The sequence below is a fragment of the Aphelocoma coerulescens genome, chromosome 1A, assembly GCF_041296385.1.
Source record: "Aphelocoma coerulescens isolate FSJ_1873_10779 chromosome 1A, UR_Acoe_1.0, whole genome shotgun sequence".
NCBI lineage: Eukaryota > Metazoa > Chordata > Aves > Passeriformes > Corvidae > Aphelocoma > Aphelocoma coerulescens.
This window is the reverse complement of record NC_091014.1, coordinates 74,845,272-74,865,169: the sequence shown is the minus strand read 5'-3', so window position 1 is coordinate 74,865,169 and position 19,898 is coordinate 74,845,272. Positions and strand designations below refer to the sequence as shown.

The 19,898-nt window shown below is 39.7% G+C and overlaps 1 protein-coding gene across 1 annotated transcript; it reads left to right on the top strand.

The window, feature by feature from the left end:
* Nucleotides 1-2,408: 2,408 nt before the first annotated feature.
* On the top strand, nt 2,409-19,561 carry LOC138104349 (solute carrier organic anion transporter family member 1C1-like). Its single transcript, XM_069003522.1, has 16 exons — nt 2,409-2,517; nt 4,699-4,824; nt 5,757-5,908; nt 7,124-7,265; nt 7,352-7,484; nt 9,768-9,883; nt 10,470-10,616; nt 10,733-10,831; nt 12,304-12,549; nt 13,409-13,573; nt 14,060-14,255; nt 15,121-15,283; nt 15,966-16,150; nt 17,187-17,251; nt 17,393-17,510; nt 18,356-19,561. Exons 3-16 carry the CDS (start codon nt 5,780-5,782, stop codon nt 18,567-18,569), a joined length of 2,118 nt encoding a protein of 705 aa, XP_068859623.1. The 5' UTR covers nt 2,409-2,517; nt 4,699-4,824; nt 5,757-5,779; the 3' UTR covers nt 18,570-19,561.
* The last annotated feature ends 337 nt before the right edge of the window (nt 19,562-19,898 follow it).

Genomic DNA, 19,898 nt, shown 5'->3' with positions numbered 1-19,898 from the left:
TCTGGAGCCGAAGCTACAGAGGGTCTGAAGCCAACTAAACTCCCACAGAGAAGGAAATCTTGGCAGCCTATGAAGGAATCCAAGCCGCCTCAGACGTAATTGGCACTGAGGCACAGTTGCTTCTGGCACCCCGACTACCGGTGCTGGGGTGGATGTTCAAAGCAGAGGTTCCCTCTACCCACCATGCCACCAATGCCACATGGAGCAAATGGATTGCTCTCATCACACAGCGCGCCCGTATCAGAAAACTGAATCGCCCTGGGATTTTGGAAATAATCACAAACTGGCCTGAAGGTGAAAACTTTGGTCTTAGTGAGGAAGATGAATAAGTGACATGCGCTGAAGAAGCTCCACTGTACAACCACTGCCACCAGAAGACACACGCTACACTCTTTTCACTTTTCTTGTCACATTGTAGGGATGAAACAGAAGTGGAAAGCAGCCGTATGGAGCCCCACACGGCAGATTGCATAAGCTACTGAAGGAGAAGGTGGGCCCACGACCCAGCTCTGAGGAGGAGGAGAGAGACTACACCTACAGAAGGACTCTGAAATCTTCCCAGGTTTCTCTCCACAGTGAGAGGTTTTGTTATTTAGCATTATTACCCTTTTCTTGTGTGTTTGTTAAATAAATTTTTTTTTTAACTCTTTCACTTTCCTCCTGATGCCTTTTCTCGGTCTTAAAATCAAGAGTCAAACACAGTTAGAAGGGGAAAAGGGATTTTACCTTGGTGTTTATTTTAAGGATCCTTAGGTGCACACGTCCAGGTCAGATGCACTGAAATGCACCCCACAATGCACCCCCAAAAGATCGGATATAATATTATAGGTGTTACTAATTAGCATATCTATCAAAGATTCCCCAAAGAGAGGCTTGAATGAGCCCCCCTCCCCAAGGAACCTTCCCCTGGATGATTCTATCTTAGTTTCTGGAGTGTGTTCTGGAGAGGACCTTGGGGTCTGGGGCAACTGATCCCTAAATACGAAGCTTCTAAAATGTTTAGTCTCTCAGCTTAACACACAAGTCCAAGAATGTAGGCAAAAAGCACTAAGAATACAGAAGTTGTAAAAAAGGTATAACGGGTATAAAAGAAAAGGCAAAAAATCTTCATGGCATCACTCCAAGGAAATTTTTTTTTCCCAAACCTGGTGGTGGGGGGGGTGGTTGTAACCTGCCTTCCATCAGAGGATATTTTCCTCCAAATTTGTCCAAACCAGCACAGGGTGGTCAAAGCTTTATGCCACAACAGGACTTGAAAGATCACTAATGCTAATAAAAAGAGGCCCACATCTGTTATAGGACCACGAGTTTCCATCTCTTGCGTGTACTTAATGCTAAGTAATGCTCTGTGAGGAATAGCTCTTTTGGAAAAATTGCAGTGATTGCAATGGTGGTTGTTTTGGGGTTTTTTTCATTCAGACTTAAATATAATGGATGCAGTCATCATGTAAAACCAAGGATTTTCTCTGCAATGATGAATCACTCAGTCATGGAAAACTAAAATTTGTTCTGCACAAAAATTTACAACCAAAATGAATCAATAAAATAGCAGCAGAAATTTATGGAAGATTATAGACCAAGTTAAGATTGAAGCCATTATTGGACACAATGGACTGGTGATGTGGAAGAGCCAGCACGGATTTATCAAGGATAAATCAAGGTCTGACTAAGCTGGTTAATTTCTATGATGAAATGGCCGGTGATGTGCTAAAAGTGGTGGCAGGGAAGGGGGTAAGAACTACCAGGAATGGAGTATTTTGGTGTAACATCCAGGCAGACAGTATTCATACCTCACCTGCCTCAAGAATAACTTATCTTTTAAGTACAGTTACTCTCAGGAATCAGGCAGAATGCACAACAGGGACACAATCAAATAAATTATCTCTCAGGAAACTTGTTCTGGTTTCCTTGAACAAGGGTTGTAAGTAGATAAAGGGCTGCTCCAAAGTACACATAGCCCTGCCTGTGCTGTTAATAGCACTAAACTATAAATCTGAACAGTATTCTAAGCATAAATGATTCTTGAACACCCATTTTACTCCATATATCCAAGGTATTATAGTTTCTTTGTGAAAGTCCTTGGCTGGCTCTAGCAGATCTGAGCTGAATGGACTTCAGCCATAGACTGTGAAAATAAAACTTCCTAATAAAATGCATTGGAAACAGGGATATTTCCAAAGCTGGGGCACCACATTTTTAAACATCAGGAAGGTGTGAACCATTATAATCTAGACAAGGTCAGGGAAAAAAAAAAGATGCTTCACAAGAATGTACAAAAGGAACACACTTGCACGTCTTCTTCCTAATTAACTTTTGACCGCTGTGGATAAACATGGATTTTGGGACCTTTAACAGAGGGCAGAACTGGGAGGAGACAAGATTAAAACATTGGTTTGTGTTGGAAGTTAATGATTCTTCTACCAAGTACCAGCAGAGCTTTGCTTAAGGAGCAAATACTCTGACTTTTGAGCATTTATGTGATAGTATAACTGCTGTTGTTGTGGATGCAGAACCTAGGTAGGAGCCTCTTTAATATTCTTTTTGTTTGTCTTGACTTTAAAATGTTGCCATTAGTGTTTGCAGCTATTGAACATGACCTGTGTACTACCAGTTACATTTGCTGTAGTCGGTAACACCAGTGGCAGTCCTGGCAAAAGTGTCATTGCTTTAATGATGGCATTATGCACTGTATGTGTGTCTCTGAACTGTAAGCATTGTATGTTGTAGACAATGCAAGCAGCATTGAGGTCTGCAGAGCTCTGTGATACTCACTTTTCATATCAGGTGAACTTAAAAGGTTTTGTTGTGATTGTATTTAAAAATCAGTGAGACAACTGGATTAGCACTGCAGTTAGTGTAAATAATTACAGTTCCATAAATTACTTGGCTCTTGATTTGCCATTTGCTCTTCTACTGGGTGATGTCACAGTCCCTGAGAGTGTAACTGTGGTGATAATCAGCCCAAAGACTTAGACTGTCTTTGCTGGATTTTTAAAGGTCTTCAAACATCACTATATTTTTCTTTCATAAGAGTCTACAAAACCGGTAGCAAACTGGTGTCTTGACCTTTGTAAACTAATTATCTGTTATTCATGCTAAAGTTTTTTAACTTATGTTCTTATTTATTATAATTTGCATATAATTAGGGGGTATAAAACAAAGCTGGCATTTTTTTTTTTATCCAGTAAGGATAGATCTACTGAACAGGCCCAGAATTAGGCCATGGCCCCTATAAGATCATGTCCCCTGAAGCACTGAATAAATCTGCACCTGTCCTTTGCAAGGCTGGCTGTACTCACTCTGCAATTGAATTGCTGCATGATTTCCCATGATGTTGTGGAAGCTGTATGCTCCCAGCAACACAAATAATCCAAACTGATTATTAGTTAAGACCCTTGATTTTTCCCCACCCAAAGTGGTTCTCAGACTGTATTGAGCATAAAATCAAGTGAATTTGTCGAATGTTCCAAAAAGTGAACTGAGTATTAAATTTCATCTGTCTGTACCACTTAGAAGTTTTTAGTGGATTTTTTTTTCTTTTTGCTTGTTTTTTGGGAAGAGGTTTGTTTTCTTCCACTAAGAATAAAGACAGGTTAATTTTTGCTTGGGTTGATTGACTACCTCAACAATACCAATACCTTACTTGCCTGATCTTGTCTTTCTGCAAATGCAACTCTCTCAGGTCACTATTACAGAGGAGTGGCTTGTGTAGGCAAAGAATGGTAATTTTAGAGAACTCATATTAGTGAAAGGGCACATTTGGTGCAGAAAGCTTCATACTTTTGCTTTCATACTTCATACTTTTAACCAGACCCTTGATTTATTAAACATGGAAGAAAATGCTAATGAAAAAAATCTAAAATAACAACTTTATCAATACTTAAAGTTATCAGGCTCAGCAGCTACTGTACGTTGGCATCAATTGTGAACTGACCTTTCACCTTTTTTTTCTAATGCTCTTGTGGCCTGGAATTTCCCCAGCCCTCATCTCTTCCATCTCCAGCTGATATCGGCATAGGTCAGGGTCATCTGAGGGTGGGAGGAGACACTGCCAGCAGATTCTAAGTCATGTTGTACCTTTAAACTCTCAAAAAAAAAGCCACTTCTGTCCTGTCACCTGCAATGATATTGCATATTATTGTAGCCATCAATGTATCATAATTACAAGGAGATGTTTATATCTTCAGGTTACACAAAGACAGGTGAATTTCAGAGGACCAGATGCTCAAAAGTATTTGTGTACTAACTTTTCCTGAGCACCAGTAATTTTATTTCGTAACATTTTTTGTTGGTAGCTGTGCACTCTTGGAGAAATCCTTTCTCTCCTTCTTGTTCCTATCTATCTGAGTAGCCAAGGGGAAGGAGAAACTAATTTTTTTTGTCCTGATACTTGTGCTGACCCAGACTTACTGCACAGCCACAGAAGAGTTTGGGAAGTAGATATTAGCAGTGGGAAAGCAGATTGACCTTTTCCAGCATTGCAAAAGTTCATCCAACTTTTTTCAGCTGCTTTCAAGCATATAAACCTCTCTTTGTGTGATTTGTTCCCCCTCTCTCTCTTTTTCACCCTTTTCTCAAATGAGGAAAGTATTGTGAAAAGTGAAAGAAATCAGATCTTGTGAGCTGTGATTTCTGAGTTCTGACTTGAGGGCATTAATTTCAATTCTCTAATAGAATATGCAATACTCCTATTTGCAGATCTGAAGATTTGCAGATGAAGATTGCTTTTTTCAAGTGACCCATTTTTTTCCAAGGGGTTCTGCAGTGGCTTCTGGATCGTCCTTGAGAAATCTGTTCTGTTTGTAGTAGGAGTTGCACAAACAGGCAAGTGTTTTCATTCTTTAAATAAACTTTGCAAACAGATATGTAACTTCCTCAACAGCTTTTCCCTGAAGTGTATTTTTTAGCTGTTATGCATCACTCAGATACAGAGTTTTAAAAGGCTGAGGGAAAAAAAAAGAAATATTGACCTATTCATTGCAATAAACCAAAATACAACTTAATAACAAAACAAGGCTTTCAGCACTAAAACATTATGATGTATCAAAGGATGTATCATTGTCTATGGCTACAGGAAGTTTCTGAGGGAACTGGAGCACTTCTGCTGAACTGCTGAGTTGCAGATCATTTCATGCATCTGGGCATATAGACAGAACTCTGCAAACAGAAAGAGATCAGCGATACCCTGCGTATTATTGCAAGAGGAAAAAAACCATGTAATATTCTTACAGGAGGCCAGTTAGCTGAAATAACAAATTGTTTTGTCACTAAAAATTGTTTCCAACAAGCCAGTGAAAAGGAATAAATTGGATGGCACAGTGCTGCTACGGATTTTACTAAACTGACAACTGAATTCTAAGCCACATGGCCTGCAAATTTAGAGCTTCCTAGGACTCCCTGTACTTCAGCACTGAGGCTTTGTTGACCCTTGTACTTTATTTTTGGACAGAGACTTTGTCTCTTACTCCTCCATCAAAACTGCCTTTTTAGCATTAAAAGACAGGACAAGGTAGAAAGGGGGATGCTCATGTCTCTTAAAAAAAAAAGGTGTCAAAACTAGACAGTTCGGGATTTAAACAAATACACACTTTGAAACATACAAGTTGTTGAGTCAAATAATTTTCCATAGAAAGGTTCAGTTTCAACATCTCCGCATTGTCCTATAATTAGTTTCACCAGATTCATCAGAGAGGTCCTTAAGCAACTATTTTGGCATATGTGCTTTTGTATTTATTACTGTTTTCTCTTGAGTTCAGATCACTCAGTAAAGAAATCAGTCATGACAGTGGAAACCAAACCCAGCGATGTCAATGACTCAAGTCAGGAAGCAGAACCTGACCAGCTTTTGGATGATGAAGGAAACAAAAGTCCACCAGTCAAAAAGATTTCCTCTCCCACTGGATTGAAGGTTTGGTGCCCTAGCAATATCACCATGAATGACCATTGTTATCTGTTAAGAAATGTTGTTCAAGATGTGACATGCCAAATTCCTTCACTCCTGCTCCCCCTATCTTTTGTGGAACTGGATACGCACTAGAGGTACAGGGGATGGTCAGATCTTATCTTTTTTTCTAAAGAAAGTAAAAATTCATGATCTACCATATTTACTCACAAGTTACTTCAAGTGGAAGACTTGAAAGAGCCTCAATTAGGTGCCTACAATGCACTTGCCTGGAGGTTGCTGTCACCACCATTCTTGTAGGGTCAAAATAAGGTGAGGTGAACCATATTTCATCAAATGTTTTGTGGCTGACCTGAGGATTGCATTTTAAAACCCAAACTACCCCAGTCATTTTTGCTTGTGTTTTCATGCTTATCAGCAGTTTGTGATTGCAGCCAAAACCTCTGAGAGCACTGCTGGCATAAGGCATGAAGGGTGATTCTCGGATTTTTGCCAGCCAAGCTCAGGAAATATAGAACATGTCAGGAAAGACCCCACACTTGGGAGATTTTTCTCTTCATTCCTAACAAAAAGAGAGTAAATATACCAATTTTCAAGCTTTTACTTCCCAGATTGGCTTCATTTCTTACAGTGGATAGTATTGCAATGTCTATACCTATATTTACTTTGTTTAGTTACCCAAGTTTCTGTTTTATTGGAATTCTTGTCCAGTGAGCAATAAGTCTATTTGGTTTTTAGGCTATGTGGAAATAGCTGGATAATATTTAAACAAACTTAAACATTTTACCAAATAAATCTTTATTTGCAAAAGCCACAATGTGTGTTGGTGGAAGAAACAGTCAAACTGCAAAGAGTATTAAGCTTTTCCTTGTGAGATATATGGTAAATAGGCAACATTTCAAAATATATCATATGACACAGAGATGAACTCAATCAGTCACTACCACATTCCTCATACTGATGTATCATAAAAATTTGTATAAAGCCTTTATTTTGATGCCACATGACTGAGCTAGAATCAGTTATGAATTGGCCTAGAATAAGGGACACATGACCCAAGCAAAAGGTAATTTGGGTTAAGATATAACTTTGCCACTGCAATTTGAGTAACAAATATATATAATGATGGTGATTGTTTCACACAGCTTTAAATATATTTGATCCCTCTGTGACCAGTTTTCCTGCCTCTACCTCCCATTTTCTGTCTGAATCTTTCCCCAGATATTTCTGGCTGCTCTGTCATTCAGCTACTTCAGTAAAGCCTTGTGTGGTACGATAATGAAAAGCTCCATCACTCAGATTGAACGAAGGTTTGACCTGACGTCATCTACTGCAGGTTTCATCGACGGGAGCTTTGAGATGGGTAATGGGCATTCCCTAACATGCAGAAAACTGCTCAGAGAAACATGAGACAGCATCTGGCACTAATTCTGGTTCATTACCTTGCAGGTAACCTGCTGGTGATTGCATTCGTAAGCTACTTTGGAGCTAAGCTTCATAGGCCAAAAGTAATAGCTGTGGGAAGCTTTACTATGGCTTTGGGATGCTTTTTATCAGCAATGCCTCATTTCTTCATGGGATAGTAAGTACAAATCATGGTTAATTTGGGTAGCCTAACACTGGAATTGCATTCTGCTTTCTGGTTTTTAAATGAAACTTGGTCTATATTTAGCCTTAGATTTCCAAAGGCCTGTAGAACCACGTGCAATGAAGCACACGTGACACGCACAGACATTACTATTGTGATGGTGAATGTTCATTTAAAAAATACAGCTCTTCTGAAGTGAAAGTTCCACTCCTGGAAAAAATGGGACAATCACAGTGCTTTAGTTTCCACTCAGGCTTGTTCAGAAAGGAGGCAAAGAAGGAAATTACGCTAGAGCCTGCAGATGGATCAGTGCTGCTAGAACTCATATTAGGTTTTTTCCTGATCCAAATGCACATGCCTGGTTAAACTGATTTTCTGTATCTGGTTAATTTTTATTCATTTTCTGCAGGCTCAGAGAATTACTGCATTATGCTTGTATGTGCTAATGTTTCTAGCCATAGCTTGGGCACATGGATAGCAAATGGAGAAAGACATATTTCTGTTGATTTCTTAAATATATAGGAATAATTTTAGGTATACTAGTGCAAAAAGAAAACTGAGTAATGCTTTCTTTCATGTTAGTGGATCTTACAGACTTTTCATCAGTTTTTCACTCTTTAAGACAGACCATGTATCATACTTGTCTACGCTAGGCAGCTCATGAACCTGGGCCTGAAAATTTGTAGGAGAACTGCTCTGCACTGTCGCTCCTGATGACTGCTCTTTGTTTCAACCTGAAAAATAAGCCTGCCTGGTCTAACAGAGCCAGGGCAGCTCCTTGAAGCAGAATGTGTGCTTCACCATGTTGTTCTGCCAAAGCTAATTGTACTTTGCCTCTCAGCAGCATTTGTTTCTGGGAAAGGGATCATGCTAAAGCAGCTGAACAGACCAAACGTTTATCAAAGATGAAAAGGGAACCTTTGCTCAAACTCAAGACATTCTTTTTCTCCTTGGCTGTCAGGTCAACATGGGGAGCTTACTTGGACCTGGCCCTAAATTTAGACACCAAAAATTCAATCCCATCTGAAATATTTTCACAAGCCCTTTTGAATTTTCCAGATTAAAATGTTATGCCTTCCAGACAGAGAATTCTAAGTCTTATTTGTTCTTCATTTTAGTATGTGAGGAAAAAGACAACTCTTAGTTAAATTAAAAATTAAAATAATTTATTGAAAACAGAAAAATTGAAAAATTACAGAAATTAGAAAAATAAAAAAATTTGGGATCCTTTGGCTCGGTAGGTGGTATGCCCCAGGAGTGCAGGGATCTGAGATCTGGCTGAGACAGCACTGGACCTCAGGTAGAGAAGAGGATTTGCAGTGCTGAGCTGACTCCTGACTAGTCCAGGAGTCTTAAAAAAAAAATTATTGAAGGCTCCTTAATAAGAGTAAGGCTTTTAATGCCCAGCACTGATTTCCACCCACAGCTAGCCTGCAGAGGAATCTGAGCTTTCTGAGGCCTGTCTCATTGTTTTATAGTGCCTTTGCTCTGTCCCAGTCCGCCCACAGCCCACCTACAGCCCGCCCCTTCGGTTTAAAGTGATTGGTGCTTTCCCTTTGAGAGATCATCTCAGTCCACCAATAGCTCATCGTTGTCAGAGGGATGGTATTAGTTGAAGTAAGGGTGATAAAATGCCCTCATTAAAATTCAGGTTACCATGGAGCTTGGGAAGAGCAGCTAAAAATAGCTGGTGGCTGTTAGAAACCGGGGTTTTGGAGTTAGCCTTTGGATTAAGGTGCAAAGTAAAAACACTTAAAAAAATATTAAAATACATCCAACACATCTTAAAACACTTGTAAAAGTAGACAATAAACATAGGAAAGATAACTCTTATGGTGTACAAGTGGTGTAAAGTTTGAGAAGGGACCATAAGTTGGGGATTTTTAACTGAGGAATTTTAACTGGGAATAGTGCAACTCTTTTAATAAACTACTTTGGACAATTGAAAATATTGATAATGGACCTTGGTTTTTGTACCTGGGCTGATGGGTTAATTTTAACATTCAATTTAAAAAATACTTAACTCAGAATTAATTGATTAAAACACTTAATATGCAAAGACCAAACACAATTAGGGATTTCATGTATGACATAGTATTTCAGTTTTCTAAAATGTTCTTAAATAATCTTATTTGCTCCTTCAGTAGCACTTCGAATTGATATTTAATCAAAGATACATTTCTCTTTAGGGAAACAGCAGCCAAATGGTTCCAGCCCTAGCACACTGGTGTTGCCCCAGTGAGCACTGCTTCTAAACCTACTGTTGTGTGTTTGCAGCTATAAGTATGAGACAACATCACATACGGCTTCTTCAGCCAACTTAACCGCCAGCATAAATCCCTGTTCGCTACATCAAGATGTGAATGACACGGTCCTGGAAGTTTCGTTATCAGGTAAGGAACTGTAAATGAAAGTACAAATACAGGAGCTTGTTTTATCCTTGGTTGCAAGGATTCAGTTACCCAGGACCTGGAGCTGGGGACTGGAAGAAATAGTGTGACAGGACATGAAACTGCACAGAGTTTAACAGAAATAAATGGAGATTCCTATTTATCCTCCTTACAATATGGAATGCAGCTGTTCCATGTGTTCCTTGTATGGGACACAGGTAGAGAATGAGCCAAGCTTTGCACCAGAAACCATCTCAAACTTCTGACATTAAAGATACATTATATATGCCAGGTAATATATTTATGAAAATATCAATAAGTTATGTTTTTTAATGAGCATTTTTTTCTGATGGGTGATACTTACCTGTATTTTTAGAAATCAAATGCAATGGAGGTAGAAGAAAGTGTTATTAAAAGATCACAAAAAGTTATAATGGGGTTGACAAATTTTCATTTATCTTCCATAAGGAGAATGTCCTTAATGCCTTGAATTCTAAGCTATAATCATTTAATGTTCTACATTTCCTGTGATTTTTCACTGTTTGCCATTCAAATATTTTATTACAAAGGTGTAAACTCTCATCTGCAGGCTGTGAGAAGGAACCATCATCATATATGTGGATATATATCTTACTGGGAAACATGTTACGTGGGATTGGTGAGACACCAATAACACCACTGGGCATCTCTTATCTCGATGACTTTGCTAAAGAAGAGAATGTTCCTGTGTATGTAGGTAATCTCAACATGAAGTAAACTGAGAGAGTCATAGTATAACAGGTTGATCACCCTCTGCAGAAGACAACATCCAGCCATTAGAGGGTACTAGCATCTGCTTCATTGTATTTTCAGCATGTTTGCACACAATAGCCATGATGGGCCCAATGTTTGGTTTCCTGTTGGGTTCTCTATGTGCGAAACTGTACGTGGATATTGGATTTGTGGATTTGGGTAAGTAAAACAGAGGAAAAGTGAAAGTAAGCTAATACTTGTCCATAAGAAGTTCATATAATCAGCTGCATATGTTCTCATTATATTAATTATATTAATATATTTTATATTTTAATTATATTTATTTAATTTTTTAAAATTGTATAATTTATTAAGATTTTACTAAATTACTAAAAGCTTTTAGAGTGAAGACAGAATTAGACTGGGAGCGTATTTTAGAACTGTCCTGTAAGATTAAAGGATTGTAATGCACACTTAACTCTATTAGTATCAAGAACTCTCACAGAACCAAGATTTTTTTCTAAACTTGAATTTTAACAAAAAGATTCTGCTAGCGCAGTAGCTTTACAGTTTGGGGAAATTATCCACCCATTCCAATGAGTATTTTACATTATTTACATTTCACATAGTTTTTGCAGCACTTTATACACTTTTTTCCAGCCCTTGCTTATTCAGATGAAGTGAAAACGTGTGTAAGTATTGACATCTGCACAATGCCAGAGGGGACACAGCAATCCCTGTAAGTGGTGGCTGTGGTCCTTCATCCTGTTCCCTTTCAGTGATCTTGTTTTTCTAGCAGGACAGAGAAGTTCAGAATCCTGTAGTTACATAGGTGAACTACTTTGTCTTTGCCCTTTGTTAAGCCAGTGTTTGATTTTATTTAAGAGTAAAGACAGTGAGCCAATTCCAGTCATGCTAGGAAAAGCCTTATAATATTGGTCCCCCACCAAACATGCCAGAATTAACAATCATAAAAATACAACCAGCTGCTCTCATCTTCCTTGCAATCAATTTAAAGCCATGGCTAATTTTGCTGACACTACAGAGAATGTCCAATTGCTTGTTAGTAACCTACACAATTCAGGAGAGCAGAGGATGGTCTCAGGAGAAAGGTATCAGCCTGAAAAGCACACCACACTTGAGGCCTGTCTGCCACCCCTTTGGTTTCCCACGTGTTGGGTAAGGACCTCGGTGTTGCCACGTCTGCCACAAAACATCAGTCAGTAAAAGGTGTAGAATGGCAGATAAAATAGCACTGGACAAACAGGAATGGCTTCAAACCCAAAGAGAGTAAGTTTTGATTAGATGTGAGGAAGAAATTCTTCCCTGTGAGGATGGTAGGTCACAGGAACCAGTTGTCCAGAGAAGATTTGGATGCCCCATCCCTGGAAGTGTTCAAGGACAGGTTGGATGGGTCTCAGACCAACCTGGTGTACTGGAAGGTGTCCCTGCCCATGGCAGGGTTTTGGAACAAGATGAGCTTTAGGGTACCTTCTAATCCAAAACAATCTGTGATTCTATAACACCATTCAGGGTATGATTCCTGATGCCTTCACTGCATGGGTCTTCCCTCATTAGATGATCCTTGTTGGAAGTCAGACACTATAAAATGTAGCTGTCATAGCAGACAAAGGTTGGGAAGGTTCAGCTTCTTCACTGGGGTAACTTGTGCCTGTTCCCCTCATTTCTAGGGAGCATCACTATCACCCCACAGGATTCCCGCTGGGTGGGAGCATGGTGGCTTGGCTTTTTAATAGGTGGAGCAACCAGTTTCCTATCTGCTATTCCATTTTGCTTCCTGCCAAAGAGTCTGAAAAAGCCAGAGGAAGCCAATAAGGACAAAACTTCACGTGGTCTCTTGGAAAACATGGGTGCCTCAAGGAATAAACTTTCTCCTGAAAAAACTAAGCCAAGGAAGTGGTCAGTAATGCTGAAAGGCAAGTGTTTCTCATGTTGAATAAATGTGAAAAGCAGTAGGCACAACACACATAGGGAATGTAACAGTTCTGCAAAACATTTTGCCTCCCCTACACTTCCATCTAAACCAGGCAGCTATCTCCAGGAAAGGAAAGATCCACCAAAAATTATTAGAAGTAAAAGGACTCTGAGGTTCTGCATGCATCACCTGCAATAAATCATCACCTGAGAGGCACCTACCTCTAAAATTTTGTGCTGGAAGAAATTTGAACAGTAGAAAAGTGTTTCTGTATTTGAATATAAAGGAAATAATAAAGGCTCCTTTTGCAATAGGGAAAGACAAATTATTCATCTGAGAGAGTTCATGGAAACTCTGAAGCATATTGGTACCTGATGAAAATACATCAGGCTTGAATAGCTCTGGTTGTGCAGTCCTTAGGCCACAAAAATGCTGGAAAGGTGATGGAAAGAGGTGACTTTGCTTCATTTGTCAAATTTTTTGTTTAGATCCCAGTGCAAGACACTGGATATCTCCACCAAGGCAGTTCTCACTTAGCCTTGAGCCTGTGATAATATTCACGCAAGCTGAACAAAGTCTGTGCTGTGTGGAGCCCTTTTGTCTTCATATGCTTATCTCAATAGAGCACCCAGGCCTTAACCCATACTTCTGTCTTCTTTTAGGATTCTCTTCCTGTATCTCATCCTCTGGTGTTTTTCAAGAACCTGATTTTGCTTTCAGATACCCTCATGCAAATGAAGATCAGTACAACCTGCACTTGGACAGCTGAGAGCAGGACCTTGCCCTAAGTTTTGCGGGTTACTCACCAGTAATTATGCCATGCATCTTTCAATGCCCACTCATATGTCCCTTTCTTTCAGATTTCTATACCTCCCTGAAAAAAGTATTGGGTAATCGAATGTACTTTACGTTTTTGTGTTGCTCACTGTTACAGTTCAGTGGTTTTATTGGTTTCTTCACTTACAAACCAAAGTATTTGGAACAGCAGTATGGACAATCTACATCCAAATCCAACTTTCTAATAGGTGAGTTACACCGTGCAAGGACTGCTTGTGCTGTAAGCAGTGCATGAGGAAAGGTTCTCGTGTGTTTTATCTGGAGCTGAATTCCTTGCAGAACAGGTTGAAGTAAATGGTGGTGTGACCTGAACATGAATTATAAAAAACACAGGCTGTGTGCTTATGGGATCATAAGAAATTTTTAAATTATATTAACATTACATTGCATTGATACTATATTTATAGCAAGGGCACCCCAAATATGCAATGAATGCTGTGGGGAAGTTTTAGTTGCTGAAGCATGTAACAAGTTCCTTGCAATGCAAGTGGGTTTGGAGGGTTAGGCACTTCAAAAACATCATATGCAACCCAGGGTTTGGACTGAACACAAACCTTCCTGAAGTCGTAACAGACCATGAAGCTGCCAGGGACAACAAACTAAGGACAGACTTTGGCTCTTAAGACCATAACAATTCTTTAATTCTAACATTCCCCTTCTATAATCTCTTTCAGGAATGACATCTTTACCTCCTGTGAGTCTTGGAATTTTCCTAGGAGGACTTATAATGAAAAAGTACAAAATGGGCATCATTGGTGCAACAAAGTTTTCATTTATCATGTCATTTTTGGCCTATGCCATCAGTTTATTGCATTTTTTTGTTGGCTGTGATAACTATGTGGTGGCAGGGATGACAGTGTCCTATGAAGGGTGAGTATAAAATAGAAAAGATTGTGGTTTTCTCCATAGTTCTCAAAAAATGTACTGTGACATCAAGGCTAAAAGAGAAACATGCTTTTGCAATGCTTGAGAGAAAGTGAACACTACCACATGTCATTGGGGTAGTTTTGTTGGTCAGCAGAGTGTCAGCCTGACAAATGCTGGTTAAAGATAATTAGGAATTGCATCATTAGCAATGTAGGTTGTTTTGCTGGGGGAAGGGTGGGGGTATTGCTGTGCAGTGTTTTCACTAAGAATGTAAATAGTGGACCAGGGAATATGCTTAGGAAGCACTGAGATGAAAAAATGGCAAGCTCATAAGCTTAACTTCCCTAGAAAGGAGAAGATGAGGGAAGACATCCCTTTTTGCTCAATACACAAAGGAGGTCTGAAAGCAACAGAGAATAGTGCATTCTTCATATCCTCCATGAAAAGTTAGGCTAGGCTTTAACAGAGGAGTATTTTTCAACTACAACGATCAGGAGATCTGGTTTCTGTCATTTTTACCAACAGATAAAGATATCGTTGATAGGACTGTGGTGACTGTTGCTAGCTCTAAGTTCAATTAATTGACCTCTCCCTCCTTTCTCTTTTCTTTCTACACCTGTCAGTAAAATCAGTAGCAATGCTTTCATTTGTTTTAAAATTCTCTATAATCTAGTAATCACTTTAATATCAGTGCAAGTAGGATGGAATCTCAAACAGACCAATAGAGATGTAGATACTGAGCTGTGAAAACATGGCCTGGGCATATGAAGTGGGTTTCAGGACAGCAACGCTGTCACACAGAAGGGACTTTGCTGACTTCAGCACTGAATTAAAAATTTCTTACACTTGTCTGAACTTAACTTCCAAGCAACCCCATTCCATACCACAAAAATTCCTTGTTTTCTGAGTGCAACTCTCACTGCAAATGTGCCTCCAATGTGTGGGATCCTGTGTGTGGAGCCAATGGAATCACCTATGTTTCGGCGTGTCTGGCTGGGTGCAAGACTTCCGAGGGACATGGAAAGAACACAGTAAGACCCTGCTTTGGTTTCAGAGGTTTTCTACCAGCTTATTTTCCATGTAATATCAGGGACTAAGTAGGATAAAAAAACCAAAGTCAGTAATGTATTTTTGATTTCTGGTTACAGACAGCACAGAAAAGAGAGATGTCTCTGAGTTATTGCACATTAAGCAAAAAGTCCTACCTCCTTGTTGTAGATATTAACTTTAATCTCCTGTAGGTTGAGGACAAGAGGTAGAAACACACAAATCAGATAGATTTCATGTTGCCTGAAGGTTGTCCATGCTTTGCCTTTCATAAACCTCATTTTGGCTGCCATAAGGTTTTACCTAACAGTTGAAGTACACTAAGATAGAGTAGAATCTTCCCTGATACTGATCATTAATGTTTAAGTATGAAAAATGGGATAAGGAAAGGCAGCTTGTTTCCTCCATGTGAGACTCTGGGATGTCAGGATACTGCTTGTTTTTCTGGGTGAGTGATTTTTGCTTGCCATGGAGTGCTGGAGGTAATGCCCATAGTCCCAGAAACAAAGCTCCAGTCACTGGGCTGTGCCATTTGCATGTTTCCTGATGCCAGGTGACCACTCCAGAACAGAAATGGTCTGGAGCTGTCTCTTTACTCTGTTTTCTCTCCAACAGAATCCCCATTTCATGAGCAGTGTCCTACCAAACCTGCTTTGTGTCTTCCAGGTCTTCCATAACTGCAGATGTCTTGAAATCAACAGTTCATGGACAGGAAACAATTCTGCCACCTTGGGGCAATGTCCAAAAAGTGATGATTGTTCGATGAAGTTCATTTATTACACAGTAATACAAGTCATAGGTGGCTTTTGTTACGCACTGGGAGCCACTCCTTCGTACATGATTATGTTCAGGTGAGTACAGCTGGCTGTGTACCAAAGGTGGAGGCTTTCTAGTGAGACTTTCAAAGTCATGGGTTTTGATTCACATTAGGGAAAAAAGGACTTTCTTGCTCATCAGGAACTGTAGTGGTAGGACAAGGAGTAATGGGTTCAAACTGAAAGAGGGAAAGTTTAGGTTAGAAGAAATTCTTCCCTGTGAGGGTGGTGAGGCCCTGGCACAGTTTGCCCAGAGAAGCTGTGGCTGTCCCGTCCCTGGAAGTGTTCAAGGCCAGCTTGGATGGGGCTCTGAGCAACCTGTTCTAGTGGAAGGTGCCCCTGCCTACAGCAGGATGGCTTTGGAGCAAGATGATCTTTAAGGTCCATTCCAAACCAAACCATTCTGTGGTTCTATGGTGGTGTAATCAGGTTTTCCAGAACACGTCCCTTTTTTCTGCTTGGATTTTGAAAGTGCCGTGCATTTGTCAGGACTTCTGGATGTGCAAGGAGATGGCAGAGGCTGGATATATAATGAATTCAAGATCAGTGCCCATTTCTGATGCCTGGAATGCAGTTCCCCATGAAACAGAGGACCATATTGCCAGGAGGCTTTTTGCTGTCCAAGATTTGTACAGAGGAATTCTATTCAAGCACAGAAAGATGCTGCACTAACCCTGCTACCTGCAACTCTTTTGTCTTAGGGCAATAGGATATTTCCCATTAAGTATTCCATCAAGTGAGGGAAATGTAAGCCTGAGTGTGAAGGCAGTTGGAGAGCTTGTTCCAATAAGGTCGGGATAGACTCTGATTATGACTTGGAAACTTCACTTCCTTAATTATGCTTACTGAATGGGCCTGCCAGGAGCTTTTTGATGGAAATCAGTAGATTAATTCACCTTTTTCATACCACTTAACACACTTCAGCAGATGAAGGAAGCACTCTTCTTCCAAATCTTGGCTTTCCATCAACAAGAGTATTAAATTCAGGTTATTTAATAGCAGTTTAATAGGCATGTCTAAGCACTAAAGAGGCAAACACTTCTTACTTATCCATCTTTTTCCTTTTTTTCAGATGTGTTCAGCCAGAGCTCAAAGCTCTCGCAGTTGGTCTATACACACTCATTATGAGAATGCTGGGTAAGAGAAATCATTGCAGAGTCCAATCCACCTAGTGCTGCTCTTGCAGCACGTAATCACCACTAAGAAAATATAAAGCTGATTTCTAAGAAGATGTCTTTCGGGTGAAATCTTGTCACATTTTTGCTTCTCTCCTTGCAGGTGGGATTCCAGCACCAGTTTATTTCGGTGCAGTGATCGACAAGACGTGCTTGAAATGGGGAAACACCAGCTGTGGGAAGCGAGGGGCTTGCAGGCTCTATGACTCCAATGCAAACAGGTAAAGAAAATTAGGGCACAAAACCCTCACTGTGGAAAGACATGCTTTGTTCTCTTACACTGTAGTGTGTGATCCACACAGAAACGCTGTGACTAACTCTGGGCTCAGCTTTAAGTCAGTCCAGAATTCCTGAAATTGAAAAATCTTAACATCAAATGTTAAGCTCTCAGTTTTTAGTCAGTTTTTATGTTGTGCAAAAGAAATTTAATATCCAGGACAGAGATGTCTGAAATGAGTTGTAATTTTTAATGTACTTAAAGCAAATTAAAAATACCTTGGACTTCAGGAGTTACCATAAACAGGAAAGTTACCCAAATTTACCTTATTTGCAGGTAGTTTGTTCACACTGATGAGAATGCTAACTTTGGGCATTGGCCACTTTTGAGAGAAAAGTCCATGCAAGAATATTGTACTGAGTAGCTGTAGGTGTTGGTGAAACCCAAACACTATTAGTCTCCTGGGGGAATGTTCCATAGATTTTTCTCAGTTTCACTCAAACTTCACCACTTCTGATGTGTTTTCATTTTTACATACCTCAATATATTTCAAGCCCTAAAGAGCGTAAAGCCTTAAAGTGACCAAAAATCTTCCAAAAAAAAGGGGGGGGCAGGGGATGGGGGGTGGGGGGACAGGGAGGGAGAGAGATGATGGAATTTCACTTTGCAGTTATCTTTCTGCAAGTAAAAATGTCCAGTTTGTAGTATCCTGCACAAAGAATGAGTTTTAATATCTTCCCCTAAGCTTTTTTTTTTTGTATATACTAGGACCTTAACAGATATTAAATTGATTTTCTTCAGTGTTTTTGAAAAATTCAGTGGCCCAATCCTCTATGCTCTGTCCCACAGGTATGTCTTCCTTGGTTTAGCAGCAATTTTAAGAGGTCCTTCCTACTTGATTGGAATAATTTTTTATATACTGGTAAAGAAACACTTTCAAAATAAGAACTCCAGGCCTCTAGAGAACGGACAAGAAGATGCTGCTATGAATAAAGAAGACAATTGCAAGATCAAAGAACGTTTGCCAGGTTCTTCTGATGCGGAGAATGAATCCTCTATTTAGAATGCAATTTAGACCAGTGGCATGTGAATCAGGTCAGCTTCTTTCAGAAACACTATTCACAATGCTGTGTGAGTAACTAGATAATAAATAATAACACTGTAGAGAGAGTATAACTAATAGCAGAACTGCAAACAACAGCAATAAACACTAACAAACAAGTATGAAAGTGCCTTATGTGTAACTGATTACCAGTAACAGAACAAGTTCCACAAACTGAACCAAATTCTCAACAGACAAAAACCTCCCTTGGCAGTTCTGATAGAGCCAGTCTGCTGTTTTTAGTGGGGTCAGGTGCTGCCAGAACATCCACATGCCAAAGGCCTACAAAAAGTGATCCTGATCCTGTATGGAGATCCACGCAGTGGACTGACACTGGAGAGAGAAGCTCAAGGCTAAGAGCAGCTTTCTGATTCCATCAAATTCAATCAGAATTCACAGTAAGCCAAAGCATTTAGCCAAACACCTCATCTGATTGCATCATTGCAACTGGTTTTCGTCTCAAAATTAGCAAAAGCCGTATTTTTCCAAGAAGCATTTTATCTTACCTGAGCTGAAAAGGTAATGCCTGCTTAAAAATACAGATTTTTTTTTCATGAAAACAATTTTTTTTAAAAAAAAAGCCTTATAGTGGGGGAATTTTATTTAAAAATACCTTTTTTTCTAGTTAAGTGATTCTGAAACACAAGAATTACCCGTGGCCGTGTTGCGATGCCACGCGGTGTCCGGCAGAGGGCACTCAAACGACGGCGTTACCCCCAATGACTATCGCAGCCATCGATTCGTTTTTCACACTCAGTTTTGGTTATTCCGGGACAATTTCATATCAGGCAGGAAAAACACTCATCCGTGTTTCCACACACCTTAAAATTCCCTCGGCGTGAGCCTTTAGCTCATATACTCAAAGCTGCTTTTGTTGGTTTTCTTTCACTGTACTCGCGTCACCTGGAGCTTGACAACTTGTTATTACTTTAAATAAAAAGATGAGCACTTGAGTAGCATTTCACAACAGGACGGCTGATACTTTGAAACAGATGCTCAAGGCTCAGTGGGATATGGTTAACAGGCATATTAGATAAAAAAAACCCCAACGTACATTGAGCAAAATGCTGAATTGTTCTGAAGTAAATGTTGTCTGTTATGACAGTCACTTAGCAGTGATTGAAGCAGCTGAAGGGAGAAGAATGGGACTTTTTTTTCCAAATGAAGTGATATTTTCTGAAGGCAGAGATTCTCCATCCATCAAACTAGAGAAGTTCTTTATTCTTCTTTAGCCTGGAGAAAATGAGGCTCAGGGGAACCTTGTGGCTCTCTACAACTCCCCGACAGGAG